General features: G+C 59.1%; 2 protein-coding genes across 3 annotated transcripts; both read left to right on the top strand.

Annotated features, from left to right (window-relative positions):
• The first annotated feature begins 412 nt into the window (after nucleotides 1-412).
• LY6K (lymphocyte antigen 6 family member K) lies at nucleotides 413-3303 on the top strand. The gene is made up of 3 exons (XM_087864404.1): nucleotides 413-491; nucleotides 1518-1622; nucleotides 3009-3303. Exons 1-3 carry the CDS (start codon nucleotides 413-415, stop codon nucleotides 3287-3289), a joined length of 465 nt encoding a protein of 154 aa, XP_087720530.1. The 3' UTR covers nucleotides 3290-3303.
• Nucleotides 3304-10381: 7078 nt separating this feature from the next.
• Nucleotides 10382-18340, top strand: LOC123779294 (cytochrome P450 11B1, mitochondrial-like). 2 transcript variants are annotated; one of them, XM_087864401.1, is made up of 9 exons: nucleotides 10382-10620; nucleotides 11051-11206; nucleotides 14983-15182; nucleotides 15319-15522; nucleotides 15803-15957; nucleotides 17031-17197; nucleotides 17622-17700; nucleotides 17798-17995; nucleotides 18227-18340. In XM_087864401.1, exons 1-9 carry the CDS (start codon nucleotides 10382-10384, stop codon nucleotides 18338-18340), a joined length of 1512 nt encoding a protein of 503 aa, XP_087720527.1. The 2 variants fall into 2 exon arrangements, with proteins under 2 accessions (XP_087720527.1, XP_087720528.1); XM_087864402.1 differs by lacking the exon at nucleotides 17798-17995.
• The last annotated feature ends 3694 nt before the right edge of the window (nucleotides 18341-22034 follow it).

Genomic DNA, 22034 nt, shown 5'->3' with positions numbered 1-22034 from the left:
TGTCTCTAAAGGAGTTCACACCAAAGATACCGATCATTTCAATAAATGTCCATGGCTTACCTCGCCTATTAACTGGTGTGTGGGCACATAGGGCCAGGCCTAGGCTCAGTTGCTGTAGTGAGTGGGGTGGGGTATGGGCGGGGTTGGTGTCAGGAAGTGGGGCCTGGAGTGGTTGGGGTCAGGGCGAGGGTGAGTGGCGCTGGACCTGGGATCTGGTTGGCATGGATGGTCGGGCATAAATTGGGTTACCAGAGTAGGGGGTGGGCCAGTAGGTGTGCACCCTCCCCGAGAGACCATGCTGCCTCCCCTGGACCCATGGGGGTGCGCTCATAGAGAGTCAGGCCTAATCCTGGAGCCACGGAGCTGAGCACGTGGCCCCACTCCTTGTGTCCAGGGCCAGGCACGGCTGGAAATGACGATCCTCCTTGCTTTGCTCCTGGTCGTGGACCTGCCACGGGTGGAGACAAATGGCACCATGTCTGGAAAACAAGGTAAGTCTGGGCCCCTCAGCCTCCTGACTGGGAGAAGACAGCAGGCCAGAATGTGTCAGCAGACGTGGTGGGCCACCCGTAATGGACACTGCCGCGGCCTCTTTCAACATGCCTGTTGAAAGCCCAGGCATCAGGGAGCAAGAGAGGGTCAGGAGAGCAGCCTGTGGATTTGGACACGTAATGCGAGAGCCTCTCATCTTGGGGCTCCCCCACCAAGAGCAGGCAGGAGTGGCTGGAATCCTGGTTTCTTCCCTAGCACCCTGCTGTCTCCTCAGTGTCCCCTCAGATTGCCTTCCTGGGAGATGTCAGGCTGGGAGCCAAGCCTGGCCTGGTCGTCATGGGATCTTGCAAGGCTATCTCATAGACCTGAAACAGCTGTGAGAGGGTAACCAGCTTCTCTCCCGGGAGCGGGTCCTGCCCTGATACAGCCCCAACAGTGGGCTACTGTACAGGGGTCAGAACTCAGGGCCTAGAGGGGTCGAGGAGGGTGTCGCTGGCCCAGGAAGGTGAGCAGGAAGGGCCCGGGAGAGCAGATGGCAAATCTGCTGAGCCGTTGGAGGTGAGATGCCAAGTGTGTGGGTCAGTGTGTGTGTGTGTGTGTCCGTGAGTGTGTTTCTCTGTATGTGTAAGTGCGTGAGCGTGTGTGAGGGTGTGTGCACGTGAGAGTGTGTGCGTTCACGTGTCTGTGTGCACGTGAGTGTCTGAGTGTGTGTGTCTGTGTGTGAGTGTGTGTGTGAGTGTGGGGAGGGTGCTCTTGAGGGCAGGTGTGGGTGCGCAGGCTGGGGGTATGGGGGTCTGGGTGCACTGGTGCGTGTCTGTGTGTGTACATGTCCGTGCCATGTGTCTGAGTGTGGGTGTGTGAGTGAGGCACAGCCCGGGGGGAGGAGGAGGGAAGTCCAGGAGAGAAGACAAGGGACTTGCGACCCACTGGTTTTGTCCTCCTTGGAGGAGGGACAGGGTGGTGGGTGTTCATCTGGTAGGACAGGAGACTGGAACTTTCCACGTTGTTTTTATTTCTCCTTTCAGCCGCAGCACTGAGGTGTCACGTATGTGAGATGGAGAACAGTTTCGCCTGCACCGGGGAGGCAAACTGTAACCAGGGTGTTGATTTTTGTTCTTCTGTTGCCGTGAGTAAGTATCTCAGCTCATGCTGGGCTTCACAGGCGGGTCCGTACATACAACAGGAATCGGGGTCTGTCCAGATTGTCTCAACAGGGAATAGCTAATATAAAAGTGACCTTTAAAAAACGGGAGAGCAAGGTCCTGAGACCATCAGGACTGAAAGCGGGTGGCCGAGGAGACCAAGTCATGGAAGACCAGACCGCCAAGAGTTGGCCAAGGGGAAATAGTGGGGTGCAGGAAGAACGTAGTAGGGGATTATTTGTATCCATTTTTACACAAAATTATTTATCTATGAGGAGAGAGAGAGAGAGAGAGAGAGATAGGTGCCCCTGCAGGGGGAGGGGCAGAGGGAGAAAGAGTCCCAAGCAGACTCCCCACTGAGCGTGGAGCCCAACGCCAGGCCGATCTTAGGACCCGGACATCACCCTGAGCCGAAACCAGGAGTCGGACGTTCATCCGACTGAGCCACCCATGCGTCGCTATTTGCATTCATTTTTAAGTGAAGAATGAAGTTTTAATGATTTCACCTGTCCCGCGGAGAATAGCTTTGACAAGAGAGCTACATAATCGGGTGTGGGCTTACCATGTATTCTGGAAGGAATGTGTGTGCTGTTAAAATGTTTGGAGACCATCGCTCTGCCGCATATAAATCACCCCAGAAATTCTGGCCACACGAAGCCGTCCCCACCCCAGAGGCATCCGGAGGCCCAGCGCCACCCAGCGGTGGCGTGGTCAGGGCTGGGGAATTCAGATGCAGCCTGGCAGCCACTTCCGGCGGTCCCGCCCACGTTCCCGGAAATGTGTGGGGTGCAGAGTGGAGGCTTAGGACTCACGCTCGCCCCACGCAGACCTCAAGAAGCTCCTAGGGAGAGGTGATGGGCACGAGGAACTGCAGATGCGGTGAGGCCAGAAGAGTGCCCCGCAGCCAGTGCTGAGCCATGCTGCCCCTGGCAAAGGCCCGGATAGGGAAGGGTCCAGCTCCCTTGTGTGTCCCGTGGTTACCAAGGCCTGTGCTCCCTGGTAGCGAGATGCTGAGGCCTAGGAGCCTGTACGTTCCCACAGGGAGAGCCCTGCCCCAGGTTCCCGGTAGGCATGCACAGGCCAGGGCTGGGGAAGGGGGTGCGGGGTCGGGGAGGGGGGTGCATCTCATGGCCACTCTGTAGGCAAGGCAACCCCTAGCCACAATAGCAGCTCCTAACACAAAGGCCTGCCCCGTTCCTCCTCGGTGTTGTCTCCTGACTCCCTCCTAGACGGACGGGGCCTCTAACCACGGCCCTGGGACCGGGCTGCGGGGGGCACCAGAAGGTCAGGGTTGGACAGGTACAGACAGGAAGTGCTTTGGGCGCTGCTTTCAATTCACACGATTCCTTTCTCTCTGTCTGTATTTGCTCTTAGGAGTATACCCACGTCTCTTCTACGTTTCAAAGCAGTGCTCCAAGTATTGTCCTGTAGAGGAATCGTTGGATCGGATAGTCAAGTCCTTTGTCCTCTTAAAGCCTATGCCTTTTCTGTACATAAGGTGCTGCCGTGGGGTGTTATGTAACACAGGGGGGCCGGACCTCCCAGAGCCAGGGTACAGACAAGGCGGGAGCGCGAGCGCCTCGGGGAGCAGCAGTGCCTGGCTGGTGCTCTTCCTGACGCTCTCCTCTGGGTGCGGGGGCCTCAGGCTGCCGTGAGCCGCAGAGCACGCCTCGGGCCCTGCCTTCTGCACCACGGCACAGAGCAAGCGGACTGGCTGCGCGTGCTCGGAACCTGTTGCATTAAACTCGTTTTCCGCTGGTGAACTCAGGTCTGACTTTCGAGGGACCTTAGGGTAGCTGGGTGGGGACCAAGTCCCGTTGGCCATGGCCCGCAGCTTGCATTGGAGCAAGTCCAAAGCCTCTGACCGCGATCTCGTTCACGAGTGTTTCTCTTTGAACACAAGCCTTGTAACACTGTGTATTGCTGCCCCGCTCTCCTCCCCTTGGCCTTTGAGGGCTTCCGACTTGGTGGAGGGGAGCCCGAGCGTCCCCCGAGGAGAGCAGTGCTCGGATGCTCCTGGCCTTGGGAGGACCCCGGGCCAGTGGGAAGACAGGACGATCTGGGCGTGAGACACCCAGGAGTGAAGGACCCCTCAGCATGGGGTGGGGGGAAGGCATCCCAGGGACAGCCCTGGTCCGATGGGGGCGGCACCACGGCTGCTCTCGCTGGGCTCCTCTGCCCGGACTCTGGGAGACGGAACATGAGGAATTCTGTAGAATGAACTTGGACTTGGCCCAACACCTGGCACAGGTGTGTGGGCTCACCGGTCTGTGCATCCGTCCAACATCGGGAACTTGGGTCAGGGAGCCGGCAGCAGGGCCAGGTAGACGCTCCTCGCTGAGTGCCGCTGCTACTGGGAGCGCAGGCCGGGGGGGTGGGGGTGTTGGCTCCGGCAAGGCAGCATCGCTGCGAGGTGGCCGAAGCCCCCACGCCGGGATACGCGCGCCCGCGAGTCCTAGCACCTAGGTGTCGGCTTTCAGACCTGGAAGAAAGAGAGGCTGAGGGTCCACCTTGAGTCTAGAAAGCAGTCTTCCAAGGGGAACAAATCTCTCTGAAGCTCCACGAGCTCCCAGTCCCTGTCCTCCGACGGCCGGACTCGGGGCGTCACACAAGGGCCCACGGGAGGCGCTCGGGAGTCGAGGCTTCAAACCTTGCCGGTCGGAGGCTTCCAGGGTCCTCTCTCCTGATCGATACACGTGCAGCTGCTGGCACCTTCCTGAACACACAGGCTCTCTGCAGCCTCTGCGTCTTCGAACAAGCACGTCCACCTGTCTGAAACGTCATTCTGTCCCAAGCACTTAGAAACCTCCTACCACCTCCTCGTCTTTACGGAACGGACACCACCACGAGAGAAGAACGGCCCAAGAAAGCCGGGGGGCGACATAATTATGAACGAGAGATAAGTGTGAGCTGACCAAGGCCGAGCGAAGTAAAGTAATGGATAGGTTCTGAGCCAGCGCGGCTTCCTCCGGCAAGGTGAGAACGGTTCCATCCTTCCACAGGGCGTCGCGCGCACTCTTCAGAGAGTCCGGGGTAAGAACCCTATGACCGTCAACATTCACCGATGATTTGCTAACAATCTGGAATAGAAGAGAATTTCAGTCATTTAATAAAAGTTACCTCCCGAAACCTAAAACAACCACCCACGCTCAGAATGCGTAGGACCTTTTCGGTATTACCGCGTAAATACCTGCTAAAATACTAAAATTCACAGAAGACACAAGGAAACAAGATACAGTGGATAAGTAGACAGAGACCACCAGGGCTGTCAAACACTGAAAATAGCAGATACAGAACACAAAGTAAATTGGCGTAGAGAAGAATAAGAGCATAGAAAACATGAGAAAAGAACAAGACACAGTCCAAAAATAGCAGGGGGATTTCCCTGGAAGGTAAAAGAAATCTACGCAGAGCTGCTAGGAATGAGAAATAGAAGACTAGAGCATAGAAACTGGGGGTAAGTGAAATATTACATATTACACATGGGTGCAGAGTAAGAAACTGGGGGTGTCTGCTGTTAACCTCACAGCAGTGATTTTGCCAGCAAAATGCGTGCATTCAGAGACCTGCGGCTGAGGACCAGCAAGCGACAGCAGGACGAACCACTGGCGAGTCCCACTGACAAAGGGCAGGAACGTGGGTGAAGAGGGAGGAAGTTGGGAGGGTGGTTTTGAAGGAAAGTCCGCCAGAGGCTACCGGGCTTCAGGCTGACGCTGGCTTCTGGCAACTGAGCTGCAGGGGCGGTAGATTTCGTGTGGGAGCCCCATCTTTCCCTGCAGGGCCCGTAACTCACGATGCTTCCCGGGACGGACACGGAGGGGTAGGTGCCCCCTTCCAGCCTCCCCTTCTAGCTCCCTGAGTCCATTTTCGTGAGGTTTCCCCTTTTCTCTTTTTCACAAAGCTGAACACATGGCTTCAATGAAACTCGCAGAAAAAAAGAGATGGGAAGTGCAAAGAGAGACCAGAATGCGTGGACAATGGGAGGACACAGTGTAATAGAGAAGTAGGGAGAAGTGCAAGGGACTTGAGGGAATAGAGCACAGGCAATATTCAAAGTAAGAACTGTGGAGGGTTTGCCAAGGGGGCCGAGGGCCGGGGTAAGGGGAGGGGAGGTATCGATTCCTCGGCACAAAATTTCAGTTTTATGGGATGAAAAGAGACGTGCGGATGGGTGGCGGTGATGGACACACAACGAGTCGATGGAACTTAATTCCACTGAACTGAGCACTAAAAAATGGTCAGGAAGGTGAAGGTCTTATGATGTGTATTTTAAAGCCATAAAAAAAGAGAAACAAATGGAAAACATGGGGTAAACTGAAAATGGAACGTAAAGTAAAATCATTCTACTTCAGTTATTGCAGTGGATGTAAACAGAATGAATCTGGGCGGAAAAGACAGCGAGTTGAGGCTGGCCGCAACACAGGGCCACATGGCGTGGGGTGGGGGGGTGGCGGCCTCTCAGGTGCAAGTTTCAAGAGGTGGAAAGTCGCAGGATGGAAATACACATCCCAGGCAACTGTGACCAAAAAGCAGCCGCTGCACCCATGATGCTGGGGTGGGAGGTGCACTCGTGTCTTCAGTGGACCAGGGGAGGGCCCCCTGGGACCAAGAGCCAGCATGGGTCCCTCTCCCATCCCGCTCAGTAGGCTGCCTAGCGGGATGGAGATACCAGAGTGGCCACAGGCAGCGATGAACGCACTGCACGTGCCCTTGGGCTGTCGGAGGCTTCTCCAGCGCCCAACAGGAGCACAGATGCCTCTGGCAACGTCAGGGACACTGCAAGAGAGAGCCGCGCGGGAGAAGCCCACACCACAGAAAGTGTCGGGTCCGCAGAGCTGCCAGGCTTAGAGAGTGTCACGTCCGCTGAGGACAGCAGGCTTGGCTAACAGCCCTCTCACTGTCTCACGCTGTCCCGTCTCAAACTGGTGAGCAAGCTGGGTGGCAGACGGAGAGAAATAGGAAGAGGCAGACACACGCACACCGCACACCACACACCCATTCCCCTGCTGGCGCCAGCCTCACGGAGACCCAAGTTCAAAGCAGGGAGCTCTGCAGTTTTCAATGTGGAGGACAGGAAGCAGAACGTGAACGACATGACCGAAACCCTGAGTCACAGCGGTAGGAGACGATCCCGGGGAGGAAGCGGGAAGCGCCAAGGTACCGAGGTTGGAGATGCCCGTGTTCCGTGGAAAGGCACCCGTGGGCTCCACGGCATCAAAGAACCTAGTGCATGAGGCGCAGGGCGCTGGGCGGCAGCTGGTGTCTGCACACCTGGGCTGTGGGTGCATTCAAGAAGCACGGCCCCCGTCTTCACCCACGAGGCCAGGCCGAGTTGTTGGTGCAGCGTGCAAGGGCAAGCTGAAAGGCCAACACGCTGCCCTCGGAGTCCCGTGGCTCCGCCGAGCTGCCCGCAGCAGCCGCATAGAGTCCAGCTTCCATGCAGAAGCTGCAGGCCGCTGCAGAGTCCACTCTCTGTCTGGTTTTCGGGTAGCCGCTCTCTCTCCTGCTGGGATCGCCTGAAATGGGAGCTCGAGGAGGGCTCTTTGGTCTGTCTGCTGGGAGGAGGCCGGGTGCACCCCCCCCACATCCCCCCCAACCCCCGGGCGGCCACGGGAACCCTCCCTGTCTTCACAGGTGCTTGACCAGGTGGCCGGGCCCTGCCCTCTGCCGGTCTGCAGCCTGCAGCAGGGGAGAATCCACCGTGCCCGGGACCGACAGCAGCCTGGGGCCTGACTGTGTCCCGGCGGCGGGAGCAGGCTCCCTGCACTGGTACCTGCCGACCACCGACAATGGCCTGCGGACTTCGAGGTCTGTTGACTTCTCTCCCGCGCCATCTTCAGGGTGGAAGGAACGCTGGACCCAAGCCACGCCCTGGAACACCCATGGCCACGCCACCAACCTCCCCATCCCCCGTGCACCGACGTCCCTGTTTCCCTCAACACAAAACCCCATCGTGGGGGCTCCCTCTCTCCCAGACCTGGCTCGGGGCCTTAGTTGAAACAGCTGTATTTGGTGCCCTTCGTTGTCTCGTTTCCCGCCGTGCGTGACGCTTGATGCAGCATGTGTCGTGCTCCTGGGGGCACTGAGACGGGGTCCTCGTCCCTCGGCGCTGTCCCGTGGCGTTCCTGCTCCCTGCGCGCCCGTGGACAGCATGGCCCGCCGCCGTGGGGTCGATGGCTGCGCACGCGCTTCTCTGGCACCACATCACGTGTCGGGTCGTGCTGAGCACCGTGAGGAAGGCAGGCCGGGCCCACTTTCCCAGCGCTTGAAATTCAGTGGTGCAAAGGAGAGGCCTTTAAAACCCTTCACCGCGACCCGGCGTCCCGGGCGCGCTTCTTCCCGTTTCTGCCGGCTTTCCTCGTGCACAAGTGCACGCAGACTCTTGTTGGCAGCATAATACCATGGAAGTAAGGGGGAGGAAAGTGCTGGGTGCTGGGGCGCGTTGTGTGCAGAGCTTCCTGCTTCCAGAAGACAGCCAGCCACCTTGCCCTGTCCCTGGCCCACAGTCCCTGTGCGGGGCTCCAGGCGCGGCTGCGGTTGTCCTGCCGGCCTCCAGATGGCGACCCGGAGCCCCGACGTCTGGGAGGCTGGGACCAGAGCTCTGCGGTGGGCGCCTCTGGGCAGCTGCTGGGGCTGGGCTGGGCTGGGCTTGGGGCTGCCTCCCGCAGCCCAGGGGAGGGAGTCAGAGAAGCCCCTTGGGGGGCAGGCTCCGTCCCTGGAATTGGGGCCAGCAAGGACCAGGGATGAAGTGTGGACGAGCTGGGACGAAAGCCCCAGGGCAGGGTGGAGGGCCGACGGGGCCCACGGGGCCGAAGTGCTGCCAGCAGCCCGCACACCTCAGCTCTTCTGCAGAGAAGGGCCCGGGGCTCAGGGTGCCCCTCAGCTGACGGTCCCTCTTCCGGACCCTCGGCCTTGGGGTGACCGCCGCATTCAGGGACACCTGGGCCTGGCCTTGCCCTGGCCCGCCTCTGACCCCTGTTCTTCTCCGTCCCGCACTGGCATGCCCTCAGCACGGCCGGGCAGTGCCAGGGCTGGGGATCTCCCTCTCGGGCCCCCTCCTGCTTTTGGGGCTGGCCGGCCTGGGCCCACGTGGCCCTTTGACCCCCAGCTCTGACTCAGAGGAGACACCCCCCCACGCCCCCCAGGGGAGGGCCCGCCAGGCCAGTGGGGCCACGGGGAGCGGCAGCACCGACAGCCCCCCTGTGTGCCCACGGAGGAGGAGGCTTCGCAGGAAGGTTTTTCTAGGACCTGCTCCTGGGTCTTGGGCCTGGGGCGCTGGGAGGCTCCGGGGCTTTGGGGCCAGTAGAGGAGTGGCTGCTGAGGGAGCCTCCCTGTTGGAGCCAGCTCCAAGGTTCCTCTGGGCAGAAGAGGCTGGCCCCGGGCCACCCGGATGCCCAGCTTCCTCGTGGCAGGCTGTGGGGGGACACGGGAAGCTGACCCCTGGCGACAGCCCTGACAAGCCCGAGAGCAGAGAGGCCACGAGGGGCTGGGGGGTGGAGGGCCCGTGGGCAGGGACGGGCAGCAGGAGTGTCCAGAGTGGCCTGGGCCAGCGTGGCTCCAGCCTGCCTCTCTGCCTGAGGACAGCTTGTCCACCATCCAGGGCGGAGGCACAGCGCACATCTCAGCTTGCTGAAGGGGCCTTGGCAGTTCTGACTCCTCGGCCGCCCCACCTGAAGGGCCCCCTCCCACCCCTGGCCCATGGAAGAGGCAGGAGCAGGGAACAGATTCAGTTGGAGGGGGGACCCTGGGAGGTGGCGGAAGCCCGAGGCCTCTGTCCCCTCCTCTGAACATGAGAACAATGACGGCCATAGCCACCTCGTGGGAATCTCACCAGGCGGCGGGGAGATAGATGCCCTGGAACCCCAAACTGTGGGTCCACCCTCCAGAGGGTGGGGAGCCCGTGCCCACACCCCCCATTACAGACTCGATCCTGCGGCCCCTGGCCTGAGCTCCGAGTCTGCACCCCCGAGAGCACGCTTCCCACGGATGAGAAAGGAGGGCGTGGGCACTGAGCACAGGCCAGGCGGGTCGGCCAAGCATGGGCCAAGGTGAGCTGTGCCTCTCCTTCCCTGCCCCGGGAGTGGCTTGCAGGCCACCCCATCAGTGACCCTCGTGTCCTGGGCACTCCCTGCTCGTGATCCAGGCCTGACAGACAGGGCCTCGGCCACATCAGTGCCATCCCCGGCTGGGTCTTTGGATTCCCCTAACTGCCCTCATGGGACTGAAAGCTCTCCCTGGCAGGGACCCTTGCTGGCTCACGGATCCCCGCTCGGTCTCCTGCCCCCGGCCTAGGGCCTGGGGAAGAGCGGTCCAAAAAGGCCCGTAGGTTAATGGGATTAATGCCCTCCCCACCCCTTCCTGTTCCGGTCCTTGTAGAAAGGAGAGGAAAATAGCCCAGGCCCCTCTCATCCCTTGATAAGATAAGGGACCCGTCCATCTTGCTCCCTTCCCCCACTGGGGAAGAGGAAAGGGCCCCTACCTCCCCCCAACCCCACTGAGCCCCCAGTCCAGACCCTGCACCTGCTCTCGACACCCACCCGCCAGCAGGCCTTGCGTAAGTGCGAGACGAGGCGCCCATTCATCTCTTTCCTCCTCCTCCAGCTGGAGGCCTCCAGCCCTGACCCCTGCCCCGGGTTTCCTGGCCTGGTCCAGGGACAGCTTCTCCCATGACGTGATCAAGTCGGCCGGTCCAGGCCTCCAGGCGAGATAAAAGGATTGCGCTGACCAGGGGCAGAGGGAGCATCAGAATGGCATTCAGGGCAAAGGCACGGGGGTGGCTGGCAGGGCGCTGGCTGTCCCTGAGCTGGGCACGCGCACTGGGCACCAGAGCCGCTCCGACCCCCAAGGCAGTGCTGCCCTTCGAAGCCATACCCCGGTGTCCCGGCAACAAGTGGATGAGGTTGCTGCAGATCTGGAGGGCGCAGGGCTCTGAGAACCTTCACCTGGAGATACACCGGACCTTCCAGGAGCTGGGGCCCATTTTCAGGTAAAGCCTTTCCCGCTGGCCTCGGCCCCTGGGAAAGCGCCCTCACCGGCGGTCCCTACTGGCTGCTGAGGTCTCGCTGGGCGCCGCGCACGCGGACAGCCACACCCCAGCCGGTCACCTGTGGCCTGTGCTCTGCGTGCATCCTTGGAAGGCAGGGTGGGAGCTGAGCGGTGGCTGCTCTGTGCCTCGGACCACAGACGCCGCGGCTCTTGGTGAGGACGGAGTCCTCCCTGGCTGGCTGCTGAGACCGCAGACAACAGAGCAGGAGAGTCTTCCTGGGTCAGACAGCGGGAGGGAGCGCCTGCTTGGAGCCGCTGGCCACAGTCTGGGGAGAAGGGAGGCCAACAGGAGGCAGGCCGGCTTGGTTCTGCAGAGTGAGGCCAGGGGAGGACACGGCCCCCCGATCAGGGCTCTGAGCTTTGTCCCACAGGTACGACGTGGGAGGGACACACATGGTGCACGTGATGCTGCCCGAGGACGTGGAGAGGCTGCAGCGAGTGGAGAGCCCCCAGCCCTGGCGGCCACCCCTGGATCCCTGGCTGGCCTACCGACAGCATCGCGGGCACAAATGTGGCGTGTTCTTGCTGTGAGAGCCAGCCGGGGGATGGGGCCTGGGGGGTGGGGGCAGCCCAGCGCAGGGACTGTGAGGCCGGGAAGCCCTTAAACGCCCCTGCCGAGGGCCTGTGCAGGTGGGTCCTGTGTGTCCTGCGGCTGGGGAGGGGCAGGGGGGCTCCAGCCCTACAGAGGAGGAAGGATGGCCACTGCCATTAGGGAGAACCCACTCTGCCCCACCTCCAGCAGGGTGGGGCTTCCTCTTCCTATAGGTAGGGAAGCCCAGGCCTGGGGGAGGGGAGTCAGTGGCCTGACACCCATGTGTGCGTGTGCCAGGGTCTGAGGGCCCCCTCCCCCGGGACTGTAACCCTCTGCAGGCGGATCCCTGTGGGACCTAGAGTTGAGCACAGGTAGCTTAGGAGGGAGAGGCCGGGGGATGGGGAGAAGGCAGGCAGTAGAAGAAGGCACCTTTGCTCAGCAGCTAAACTCTAAGGGGGTGCTTGCGTGAGCGTCAGCCTGTGCATGTGCTGGTGTGTGTGCGCGTGTGTGTGTGTGTGTGTGTGTGTATGTCTGGGGGGAGTGTCTGCCAGGTGGACCTGTCTGCGCCCTCGGAATATGCTTGTGGTGTGTGCCTGGGCGCTCAAGTGTGCTCACCGGTCGGTGCTGTCATACGTGTGTGAATGCATGTGTCTCTACCACGTTGGCTTGCTACCGTTTGTGTTCATGCCATTGTATGCGTGTTTGCGAGTGTGCATGTTTTGCTCATTGTGTTTGTGCGCATGCACGTGGTTTTGTATGTACCTGCATACATATGAGCATGTCTGCATGTGTGTGCACAGTTTGAGCGTTCCAAGTGTGTTGTGGGAGTTGTGCATGTGGGAATTGGGGCTGTGTTCCCGTGTGTTGTCTGTGTCAGCGAGCACGTATGCAGGTGTCCTGGTGTCTTGTGCGCAACTTTCTGGGCATATGTGTGTGCACTGGTGTGCAAATGTGTACATGTGCATGCAATCATTCTCACTACCTTCAGGCAGCCGGCTGAAGAAAAGAAGGTGTTTCTGCTCCATTGTGGTGGAGAATGAGATCCCTCCCCACCATTCGCTGGAGGACAGCCGTGGAGCCATCTATGTGCTCTGGCTCTGGCTTTCTTGGAGACAATCTCGTCTAATTTAATCATCATCACCCTGTTGGGGAGAATGCTTTTTCCGTCCTCCTCCTCCTGCTCCTGCTCCTGCTCCTGCTCCTCCTCCTTCTTTCTAATTGAAGTATAATTAACATACACTGTTATATTTGTATCAGGTGTACAATGTAATGATTCAGCACTTCCATACGTTACTCAGTGCTCATCGCGACAAGTGTACTCTTGATACCCAGCCCCGATTACCCCCCCACCCCTGCCCCCTCACCTCTGGCAACCACCAGTTTGTTCTCTGTATTTAAGACTCTGATTTTTGTTTGTCTCTTTTTTTCTGTGTTTGTTCATTTGCTCTGTCTCTTAAATTCCACTTAAGAGTGAAATCTTATGGTAATCTGTCTTTCTCTGACCGACTTTTTTTGCTTAGCATAATACCTCTAGATCCATCCATGTTGTTGCAAATGGCAAGATCCCATTCTTTTTAGTGACTGAGCAATAGCCCAGCTTGTATATAAATATCTCTCTGTATCTGTGTCTTGGCAATCATAAATAGTGCCGCAATAAACATAGGGGTGCAGGTATCTTTTCGAATTTGTGTTTTCATTTTCTTTGGAACTAGTTTTAACTTTTGTGGAACTTCCATACTCTTCTCCGGAGTGACTGCACCAGTCTGCATTCCCACCAACAGTGCCCGAGGGTTCCCCTTTCTCCACATCCTCACCAACATCTGTTGTTTCTCGTGGTTTTGATTGTAGCCATTCTGACAGGTGTGAGGCGATGTCTCGTTGTAGCTGGATATGTATTCCCTGATGATGGGTGATGTTGAGCATCTTTTCATGTGTCTGTTGGCCATTGCCTTGTCTTCCTTGGAAAAACGTCTCTTCGGGTCTTCTGCCGTTTTTAATCGGATCGTTTGTTTGTTTGGTGTGCGATCACATGAGTTCTTTATATGTTTTGGATATTAAGCTTCTCATACGTATCATTGATAAATATCTTCTGCCATTCAGTAGCTTCCCCTTTTCTTTCTGGTGATGGTTTCCTTCGCTGTGCCAATCTTTTCATTTTGGAGAAGTCCGGTTAGCTTAATTTTGCTTTTCGTTCCCTTGCCTCAGGAGACACGTCTAGAAAAATGTTTCTATGGCCCACGGCAGAGACGTTACTGCCTGTGTTCTCTTCTGGGAGTTTTATGGTTTCGGGTCTCACATTTCGGTCTTTCATCCAGTCCGAGTTGATTGTTGTGTATGGTGTAAGGAAGCGGTCCAGTTTCATTCTTCTGCACGGGGCTGTGTAGGTTTCCCAGCACCATTTGCTGAAGAGACTGTCTTCTCCCCTTTGGATATCCTTGCCTCCTTTGTCGTAGATTAATTGACCATACAACCGTGGGTTTGTTTCTGGGCTTTCTATCCTGTTTCATTGATCTATGTGCCTGCTTCTGTGCCAGCACCATACAGCATGATCATACCTCTTTGTCGTATAGCTTGAAATCTGGGATTGTGGTACCTCCAGCTTTGTTCTTCTTCCTCAGGCTTGCTTTGGCTGTTCAAGGTCTTTTGTGGTTCCATACAAATTTTAGCATTATTTGTTCTAGTTCCGTGAAAAATGTTGGTGGTCTTCTTTTGATGAGGATTGCACTGAATCTGTAGATTGCTTTGGGTAGCGTGGACATGTTAACAAGATCCGTTCTTCCAAACCATGAGCATGGGACAGCTTTCCATTTCTTTGTCGTCTTCGGTTTCTTTCATCTGTGTCTTATGGTCTTCAGAGTATGGGGCTTTCACCTCCTTGGTTTAGTTTATTCCTAGGTATTTTGTTATTTTTGATGCAATTGTAAATGGGATTGTTTTCTTCATGTCCTTTTCTGCCACTTCGTTATTAGTGTACAGAAAGGCAAGAGGTTTCTGTATATTAATTTCGTATCCTGCGGCCTTACTGAATTCAGTTATCAGTTCTAGTTTGTTTGTTTTGTTTTGTTTTGTTTTGGTGGAGCCCTTAAGGTTTTCTATATATAATATCATGCCATCTACAGGTGGGGAGAACGTTTTATTACCTCTTCCTTGTCCGTTTCATACGTCGCCACAGCAATCAGACAAGAAAAAGAAATAAAAGGCATGCAAATCAGAAAGGAAGAAGTAAAAGTCTGTGCTCTGTTTTGAGTATATCACGTGAGACACGGTTTGGCTCCTGCCCTGGAGGAACAGGAGACACACAGGGACAGGACGAGGTGTGACTGGTACAGGGGCAGCATTCTCAGCAACAGGGAGGGTGGGAAGTGAAGGGCGGCAGGGGCCTTTCACTCTGGGGCATGATGTGAGCAGGGTGGCAAAGGTTGAGAGGAGGGCCAGCCTCCCTCCTTCCTCCCGGGAAAGGGAGGGCCCCAAGGGCTGCTGACGAGCCAGCAAGGGACCAGCAGGTGTGCACAAGCAAACGCCATGAACCCACGTGGCGCAGCCAGGCAGAAGTTCCAGACTCAGCCCCACTTTAGACCGGAGCACAGCACACAAGGCCTCCCCGAGAGACAGGGCTGCAGCCGAGGCTGACAGGTGGGCAGCCTGCCCCTGAGGGCCAGCAGGCAGCTCCCTGACTCACCCCTTCCCCTTGGAGACCAGGAAGATGGGGTCCAGGGCTGGCCCTCAGCTGCTGACTCTGGCTTCCCTGAAGCTCTTCTCTCTGCTCTACAGAAATGGGCCTGAATGGCGCATGAACCGACTGAAGCTCAACCCAGACGTGCTGTCACCACAGGCCGTGCAGAAATACATCCCCATGGTGGACAGGGTGGCGAGGGATTTCTCAAAGGCCCTGAAGTCGAGAGTGCTGCAGAATGCCCGGGGGAGTCTGACCCTGGACATCCAGCCAAGCATCTTCTCCTACACCATAGAAGGTAGGGAGGTGCGGGGCTCGCTGTGGCAGGGGCAGGCCAGGAATAGGGGTGGGGTGGGGTGGGGCAGGGGGGGCGGGAGGAAGCCCTTGTGAGGCCATCGGCTGCCCGAGGCTTAGCAACCGTACCCTCTCCACAGCCAGCAATCTAGCCCTTTTTGGAGAGCGGCTGGGCCTCCTTGGCCATAGCCCAAGTGCTGCCAGCCTGAACTTTATCAGGGCTCTGGAGGCCATGTTGAAGTCCACCACACAGCTCATGTTCATGCCCAGGGGCCTGTCACGCTGGACAAGCACCAAGGTGTGGAAGGAGCACTTTGAGTCCTGGGACTACATCTTCCAGTATGGTGAGGGCCAGAGATGGGGCAGTGCTGGGTAGCAAGGACACCAGGCTCCCCAGTGTCCACTCACCAATGTCTGCGGGGAGGGCTGAGGCCACATCAGGGGGCTCATGGCATCTTCACGGCCCGAGGGACTTGTTGGGGAGGTAGGGTTGTGCTGGGCTGATGGTCAGCATCTGGCACAGGAGCAGGGAATCTCGGGGGTGTGGCCGGCTGCCGGGTCGGGGGATGAGGACAAGTGCTGCCTAGCACTGGGCCCAGGTCCCTGTCTCTCTGTGCCCCACAGCCAACAATGCCATCCAGAAAATCTACCAGGAGCTGGCCCTGGGCCGCCCACAGCACTACAGCGGCATCGTCGGGGAGCTGCTCATGCGCTCGGACATGACCCTGGAGGCCGTCAGGGCCAACTCCATCGAACTCACCGCCGGGAGTGTGGACACGGTCAGGCCAGCAACCAGCCCTGCCCTAGGACACGGAGCCTCCTGACTACAGGCAGCGTCCCCCCCATGCCAAGTGGCTCCTGCAGGCCCCTGCTCGCAGCCCATGGAAGGCTCTGATCTGGGGGGGGGGGGGGACAACGCGGGAGCTGACCTTCCAAGGGAAGGCGTTGCAGTTGCTCGGGAGGGAAGGTGTGCTCCAGGCCCAGAGCAGAATGGGTGAGGCCCAGGGCCATGCAGCAGCACAGACCCCCTTCAAACGTCTGGGTCCTGCGAAGAGGGGAGGGCTGAGATGCCGCTGGAGGGATGCCTGCACAAGGAGCCCCTCCCAGGGACAGAGTACGTTTGGCTTTTATTAGAGATGCTTTGGAGGTGCCGGGCTGGTGATAGAAAGGGCAGCACGGGGCTCCGGCTTGTGGGAGTGAGAGCAGATGCCAACCCAGCCTGGGTGCGGGGTGTCAGGAGATGCAGGCAGGCCCCAGGGTGTGGAGAGCAGCTGAAGCCTCCTGTGCCTGGACCCAGCCTCCACCTGCCAGCAGCCCCGAGTCCTGCTCCGGGCCGTGCAACCAGGCTTCTGAGCAGAGGCACAGACTGCAGGCTGGAGAAACTCCCTGAGCAGAGGCCGAGGTGCAGCCAGTTAGGGTCCGCGCTGGCCCGTCCACGTTGGGACCCCAGGGTCCAGGCTGAGCAGCCTGTGGGTGCCTGGGGGAGATCGCAGGGTGGGTGCCGACGGGTCTGGGGATGTACAACCACCCCCTAGCCGTCCCCCACACACACCCCTGCGTAGGCAGATCCCCGAGGAGGGTGAGACGCGGACCCTGAGGTGGAGGAGGAGGCGGCATCTTCACCAAACCCGGGGACACCTTCCCGGAGGGATTCAAGGGAAGTAGATGAGGCGGGTTTTAGATCTTGTGGTCTCAGATGCCCAGGGTCGGTCCTTCTTGGGCATGCAAGTCACCGTGGAGCCGAGGAGACCCGTCCCCAGGGGAAGGCCATCTTCCTGGGGGTGACGCCCTAGGGGGGCGGAGGCGCATGGCCTGTGCCAAGATCTGAGCCCTGCCCCTGTGGCTCCCGCAGACGGCCTACCCCTTGTTGATGACTCTCTTTGAGCTGGCTCGGAACCCTGACGTGCAGCAGGCCCTACGCCAGGAGAGCCTGGTGGCCGAGGCCAGGATCGCTGAGCATCCCCAGAGGGCAACCACAGAGCTGCCCCTGCTGCGGGCGGCCCTCAAGGAGACCTTGAGGTGGGTGTGGCAGACCCTGGCTGCCCCCGGCCCCACTGTCTGGAGAGCAGTGCTCAGTGGGGCCTGCAGACAGATCCTGGGGCTGGGGAGCAGCTTTGCCCAAGATGCATGCGCTGTATCTCCTCTTCTTCTCCCGGAAGGGATGGGGGCGCTTCTTCCTCTGGGATCCCGCTTCAGTGCCCCGGGCGCCATCCTGGGCCAGGCTCTCCTTGGCCGGGGCTGCCCAGGCTGGGAGCGCTTTGTCTGAGCTCAGGAGGTGCAGGGAACCAGCGCCTCGTGATCCGGGCTTCCCGGTGCCAGAAGCGACTTGTGAGGGTGGCGGGGAGCTCCCCTCGGCCGGTGCCTCCTGGGCCAGGAAGGCCGCAGACGGGAAGCCAGGGTCCCCGTGACAGCTGAGGACCCTGTTGGATGCCCCTATGCACAGGCTGTACCCCGTGGGTATCTCAGTGGACCGACAGGTGGGCTCGGACGTGGTCCTGCAGAACTACCACATCCCGGCAGGGGTGAGTGGGGCCCCACAGCCCCTCCAGCAGATGCCAAGCCCGGCTGACCTTTGCCTGCAGGGGGCCACTGACACCGCCCCTCCCCACCTCTCCGCAGACCTTGGTCAAGGTGCACATCTATTCCCTGGGTCGAGACCCCTCTGTGTTCCCGAGGCCCGAGCGCTATCATCCCCAGCGCTGGCTGGACAACAGGAGCTCTGGCACCAGGTCCCCCAACCTGGCCTTCGGCTTTGGCCTGCGCCAGTGCCTGGGGCGGCGCCTGGCAGAGACAGAGATGCTGCTTCTGCTGCACCACGTGAGCGGGCCTGGGCCACCCCGGGGCCGGAAGGAGATGCCACTGGACAGGGCCTGGACTATGGGAGGGTGGGTGGGTGGGTGCTGGCCTGCCCGGCGCCGTGGGTGGGAACCACGGGCTTCTCCTTGGCTGCACCCAGCCCGTGGAGTAGGGTCCAGGAAGGCGGGGGAGGCTAGGCCAGGACCACGGGGCTGACCAGCTGTGCAGGTGGAACCCGTGCCTCTGTCCTAGGTGCTGAACAACTTCCTGGTGGAGACCCTAACACAGGAGGATGTAAAGATGATCTACCAGTTCATACTGATACCCTCCACCCTCCCCCTCCTCACCTTCCGGGCCATCAACTAGTCACGTCAGCACGCTGTCGGGCCAGCCACACCGCCAGCCCCTCTCTGCCTGACCCCAGGCCACCCCCGTTTTCTCCCAAGGGCCCTGCTTCCTGAGCCACAGCACTGTGCAGCCAGCACCTTGCACAAAGGGTCAGGGGCATGACACTTGGTTGCAGGTCCTGGCTGTGTGCCCGGTCCTGCCAGCGTCTTCTCCAGCAAGCAGCACCATCGGAGATCCTTTAGCCCCCGTCACCCCAACACAAGCTCCAGGGTCTTCGGACCCGCCCCCATCCCCCTCCTCCCTGTCCAATCTCTTACACCCTCTGTACTCAACTCTGCCCCCATGAAGAGCTGACAACTTGGGGTCCCTGTCCTGCTTGTTGCCATTTCAAACACCATACTCTTTGTCTGCAATGCTCTTGCCCAGCCTAGAGCCTCAAGCTGTGCTGTTAGGCGCGCCGTCTACCGGTTCTGCTCAGTCCACTTGCGCTCCTCCTGGCACCCAGGAGGTTGTGGCTGAAGCACCCAGCCAAGGGCCCGCATAAGCAGGTCAGGAGTACTGTTTCCTAGGATAGCCCCCGAGGAGCTGACGTGCACATCTGGGCCAGTGATAACTCCTCTGAAAGCAGGCAGGATGGTGAGCTCCTCTGGCTGGCCACAGGGTGACCGCAGAGAAGCCTCTAGAAGAAGGCTTGGGCCCATCTCAGCCAGGCACAGCCACATGCTCCCTTTAACGAAGCCCTCGGTGTGCAGTGCCCGGCTGCCCTCTCGCAGTGGCCCTCAGGAGAGGGGCCAGCCCTGACCTCGTGGGGGGAAGAGGCTTTGAACAGCTGAGAGCCGGCTGGGGTCACCTCGCTGGTAGAGGCCAGCAGCCTGTCCCATGCTGCCTGGGGCCAGGTGATATCCCGGAGTAGGAAGGGTCCAGGGGGCAAGGCTGGGGGGTGGGGTCGCTCCGCTCACCCTCCCTCCCCACCCCACCCCCACCTCACCCGGGGAGCACCAGGCTCTCAGCTCACAGCAGGGCAGTGAGGGAAGAGGGGCCGCACCCTGGCTGAGCCTGTCCTGCCCGCGCCGAGGTGCCCCTCGGGCATCTGTTCCTGCGCAGATTCCCTGGAGGAGGGAAAGAATTTGCACCCTCCTGGCTCCATCGGCGCAGCTCAAGGGGTCGTGGAGCCACGGAGAAGAGAGGGCTCCCAGACCCTGCAGGCACACGCGCACGAGCTCGGCCCGGGCTTTCCACCGCGCCCAGCCCTTCGTCCCTCTGAGCCTCGAGTTCTTCCCGTGGGCATTCCGCTCGAGAATTCCCCCCACGGGCCGCGGGGAGGACGCAGCAATGTTGGCATTTGGCAGGTGCCCAGCTCTCTGCTTCAGCAGGCGTTCGCTGAATGGGGATTGCTTGTCCGCCGCTCCAAAGTCGCTTCCTTCGTGGAGGCCCTGCTCTGTGCTGACGCGTGATGGCAGGCAGGCCTGCGACGGAAAGTGCTCCCCTGGAGGGAGCCTGTGTGTGTCCCTCTGTGCTGCGGGGCACACGGTTCACCTCGTCTTCGCAGCAGCCTGGCAGGGGAACGTGAGCTCATCCGTGTGGCCCAGGCCGGGAAACCGAGGCTCGGAGAATCCGTCCAGCTGCACAGCCTCACAGCTCATCCATGGCAGAGGCAGCACGCGAACCCCGCCTCTCGGGGCCTCCCCGCACCCCTTCCCCCATCGAAGGACCTTGGATTGGGAGTGACCGCACACATCTCGGAAACAACCTCCCCGGAAAGTGGCTCGTGGTCAAGGGCGTCTCTCGGTGTCTCGGTTCGCAGCACTCCTGCGGTCTCACTGGAGGAAGGCTGCACAGGAGTCCCTTTGCGTGCGTCCTGCCTGGAATTCCCGGAGCCTTTTGGCTGCGGATGTCCTCTGGGTCCTTTCTGAATATCCTCCAGGTGATCTGGAGAGCCCCTGCCTGATGCTCCTCACTGCTAGGCCTCGTCAGAACTTTCCGAGCACAAATAGCCTTGCCTTTACCGCCACGGACGTCCAGCCCCGGGACATCTGTTCCTCGGGGGGGGGGGGGGGGGCGCTGGGCCGAGGCTGCGCTCCACCTGAGCGTTTCTCTGGCTTCTTCCAGTCCCCCAAGCAGGGCCCCCTGCCCAGGGCCACGTTTTGTGTTCATTGCTCAGCCTGGGGGTTCCCCAAAGACGCGAGTGACAAGAATCCTAAGCAACGTGAGGGCGTTTATCCTGGTTCTCAGGCGTGTTCCTCCTCAGCCCCCGCCTTGCAGAACTCAGCTTCCTTCTCTTCCGCCGATCCTGCTGGACAGAACATGTCTGCACTCCATCGTCAGGGCTGGCTTAGTCTTTCCAATCCTGCCCGGGGGCGCCTGGGGGGCTCCGTCGGTGAGCTGTCTGCCTTCGGCTTGGGTCAGGGTCCCAGGGTCCTGGGATCGAGTCCCGCATCGGGCTCCCTGCTCAGCGGGGAGTCTGCCTCTCCCTCTCCCCCAGCTCCTGCTCGCTCCATCTCTCTCAAATAAATAAATAGAATCCTTTTCTTCTTTTTTAAAGTCTGCCCTTCCATAGGATTCCAGTCACAACTTGTAATCCTGCTTGGGTCCTACGGCTCGCATCCTTTCCCCCACAGAAGCGGACCCACCCCGACCCCCGCGGGCTGCCGTGCTGGCTGCTCCCTTGCCCGTCATTCTACGCGGTTCTGGGGTTTGAAGATGTCTGTCCTTTCTGCCAGCCCAGGCATGCATCTTCTTTCTTACACGTTTGCGGTGATCTATAGTTTCTAGAAGAGGAAAGACTGAGACGGGACCAGCCTCGTGACTGGTCCTAATCTGAGCACCCTGGCGGAAGCAGGGAAGTACAGGTTGGTGTCGCCCGCTGTCGTGGTGCCCTGGGGGAGCGCAGGGCTGACAGCCTCACCGCTGCTGACGTGAAGCCTCACTCTGTTTGCAAGCGCTCTTTCCCTTTCTCGCAGAAATATGTGCCTCCCTTGCGAGAGAGATCCTAGAGTGACGGGCTGTTTCTCTTCATCCTGTGGTTGTGATGGACCACAAGGGGAGTGCTGCCAAAATGTCAAGTGGCCGCGCGCAGTTTTTCATTCCATCAGTTAGCACCTAATTATTGGGAATTTCTGCATGTCTGGTGCCTTGTGGCCTTGAGGGATAGAAGTCCTTTCCCAGTAGAGGATCAGACTCATCTATAGAAACAGACGCTTAACATATTTATTTCAGTAATTTTGTTAACGTCAGAAATACACGTGACATAATTTTCTTTCAAAAAATGTTTTGCTGGGGGGGATGGTGTAACTGGGTGACAGGCATTCAGGACGGCACATGGGGCGCCTGGGTGGCTCAGTTGGTTAGTGTCTGTCTTCAGCTCAGGTCATGATCACAGGGTCTTGGAATTGAGCCCTGCATCGGGCTCTCTGCTCAGCGGGGAGCCTGCTTCTCTCTCTGCCCCTCACCCTGCTCGTGCTCTCTCTCTCTCTCACTCTGTCTCTCTCAAATAATGAATAAAATTATTTTTTTAAAAAACTAATGATGTATAGTACGTAGGCTAATTGAATTTAAATTTTTTTTAAAAGGGTTTGCTAATTTTTGGTGTGTCCATTCGCTGGAACACTAGCCAATAGTAAACCAAAGAAGAAAATGAGTTTCACACATAAGTGTTTGCAGCAACGCTGTTCACCACACATGAAGCAGTCGGTCACGGTTACCGCAGCGTGTG

Source organism: Ursus americanus, chromosome 9 (assembly GCF_024610735.1).
Source record: "Ursus americanus isolate L20-20 chromosome 9, mUrsAme1.1.p, whole genome shotgun sequence".
In the NCBI taxonomy this organism is placed as follows: Eukaryota; Metazoa; Chordata; class Mammalia; order Carnivora; family Ursidae; genus Ursus; species Ursus americanus.
Note: the sequence above shows the minus strand (reverse complement) of the source record. Positions and strands in the feature narration are given on the sequence as shown.

Coding starts and splice junctions, on each gene's coding strand:
- LY6K (XM_087864404.1), top strand. CDS start 413: ATGACGATCCTCCTTGCTTTGCTCCTGGTCGTGGACCTGCCACGGGTG. Junction 492..1,517: donor CACCATGTCTGGAAAACAAG/GTAAGTCTGGGC, acceptor TTCTCCTTTCAG/CCGCAGCACTGAGGTGTCAC. Junction 1,623..3,008: donor TTGTTCTTCTGTTGCCGTGA/GTAAGTATCTCA, acceptor ATTTGCTCTTAG/GAGTATACCCACGTCTCTTC.
- LOC123779294 (XM_087864401.1), top strand. CDS start 10,382: ATGGCATTCAGGGCAAAGGCACGGGGGTGGCTGGCAGGGCGCTGGCTG. Junction 11,207..14,982: donor AAATGTGGCGTGTTCTTGCT/GTGAGAGCCAGC, acceptor TCTGCTCTACAG/AAATGGGCCTGAATGGCGCA. Junction 17,198..17,621: donor GCCCTCAAGGAGACCTTGAG/GTGGGTGTGGCA, acceptor CCCTATGCACAG/GCTGTACCCCGTGGGTATCT.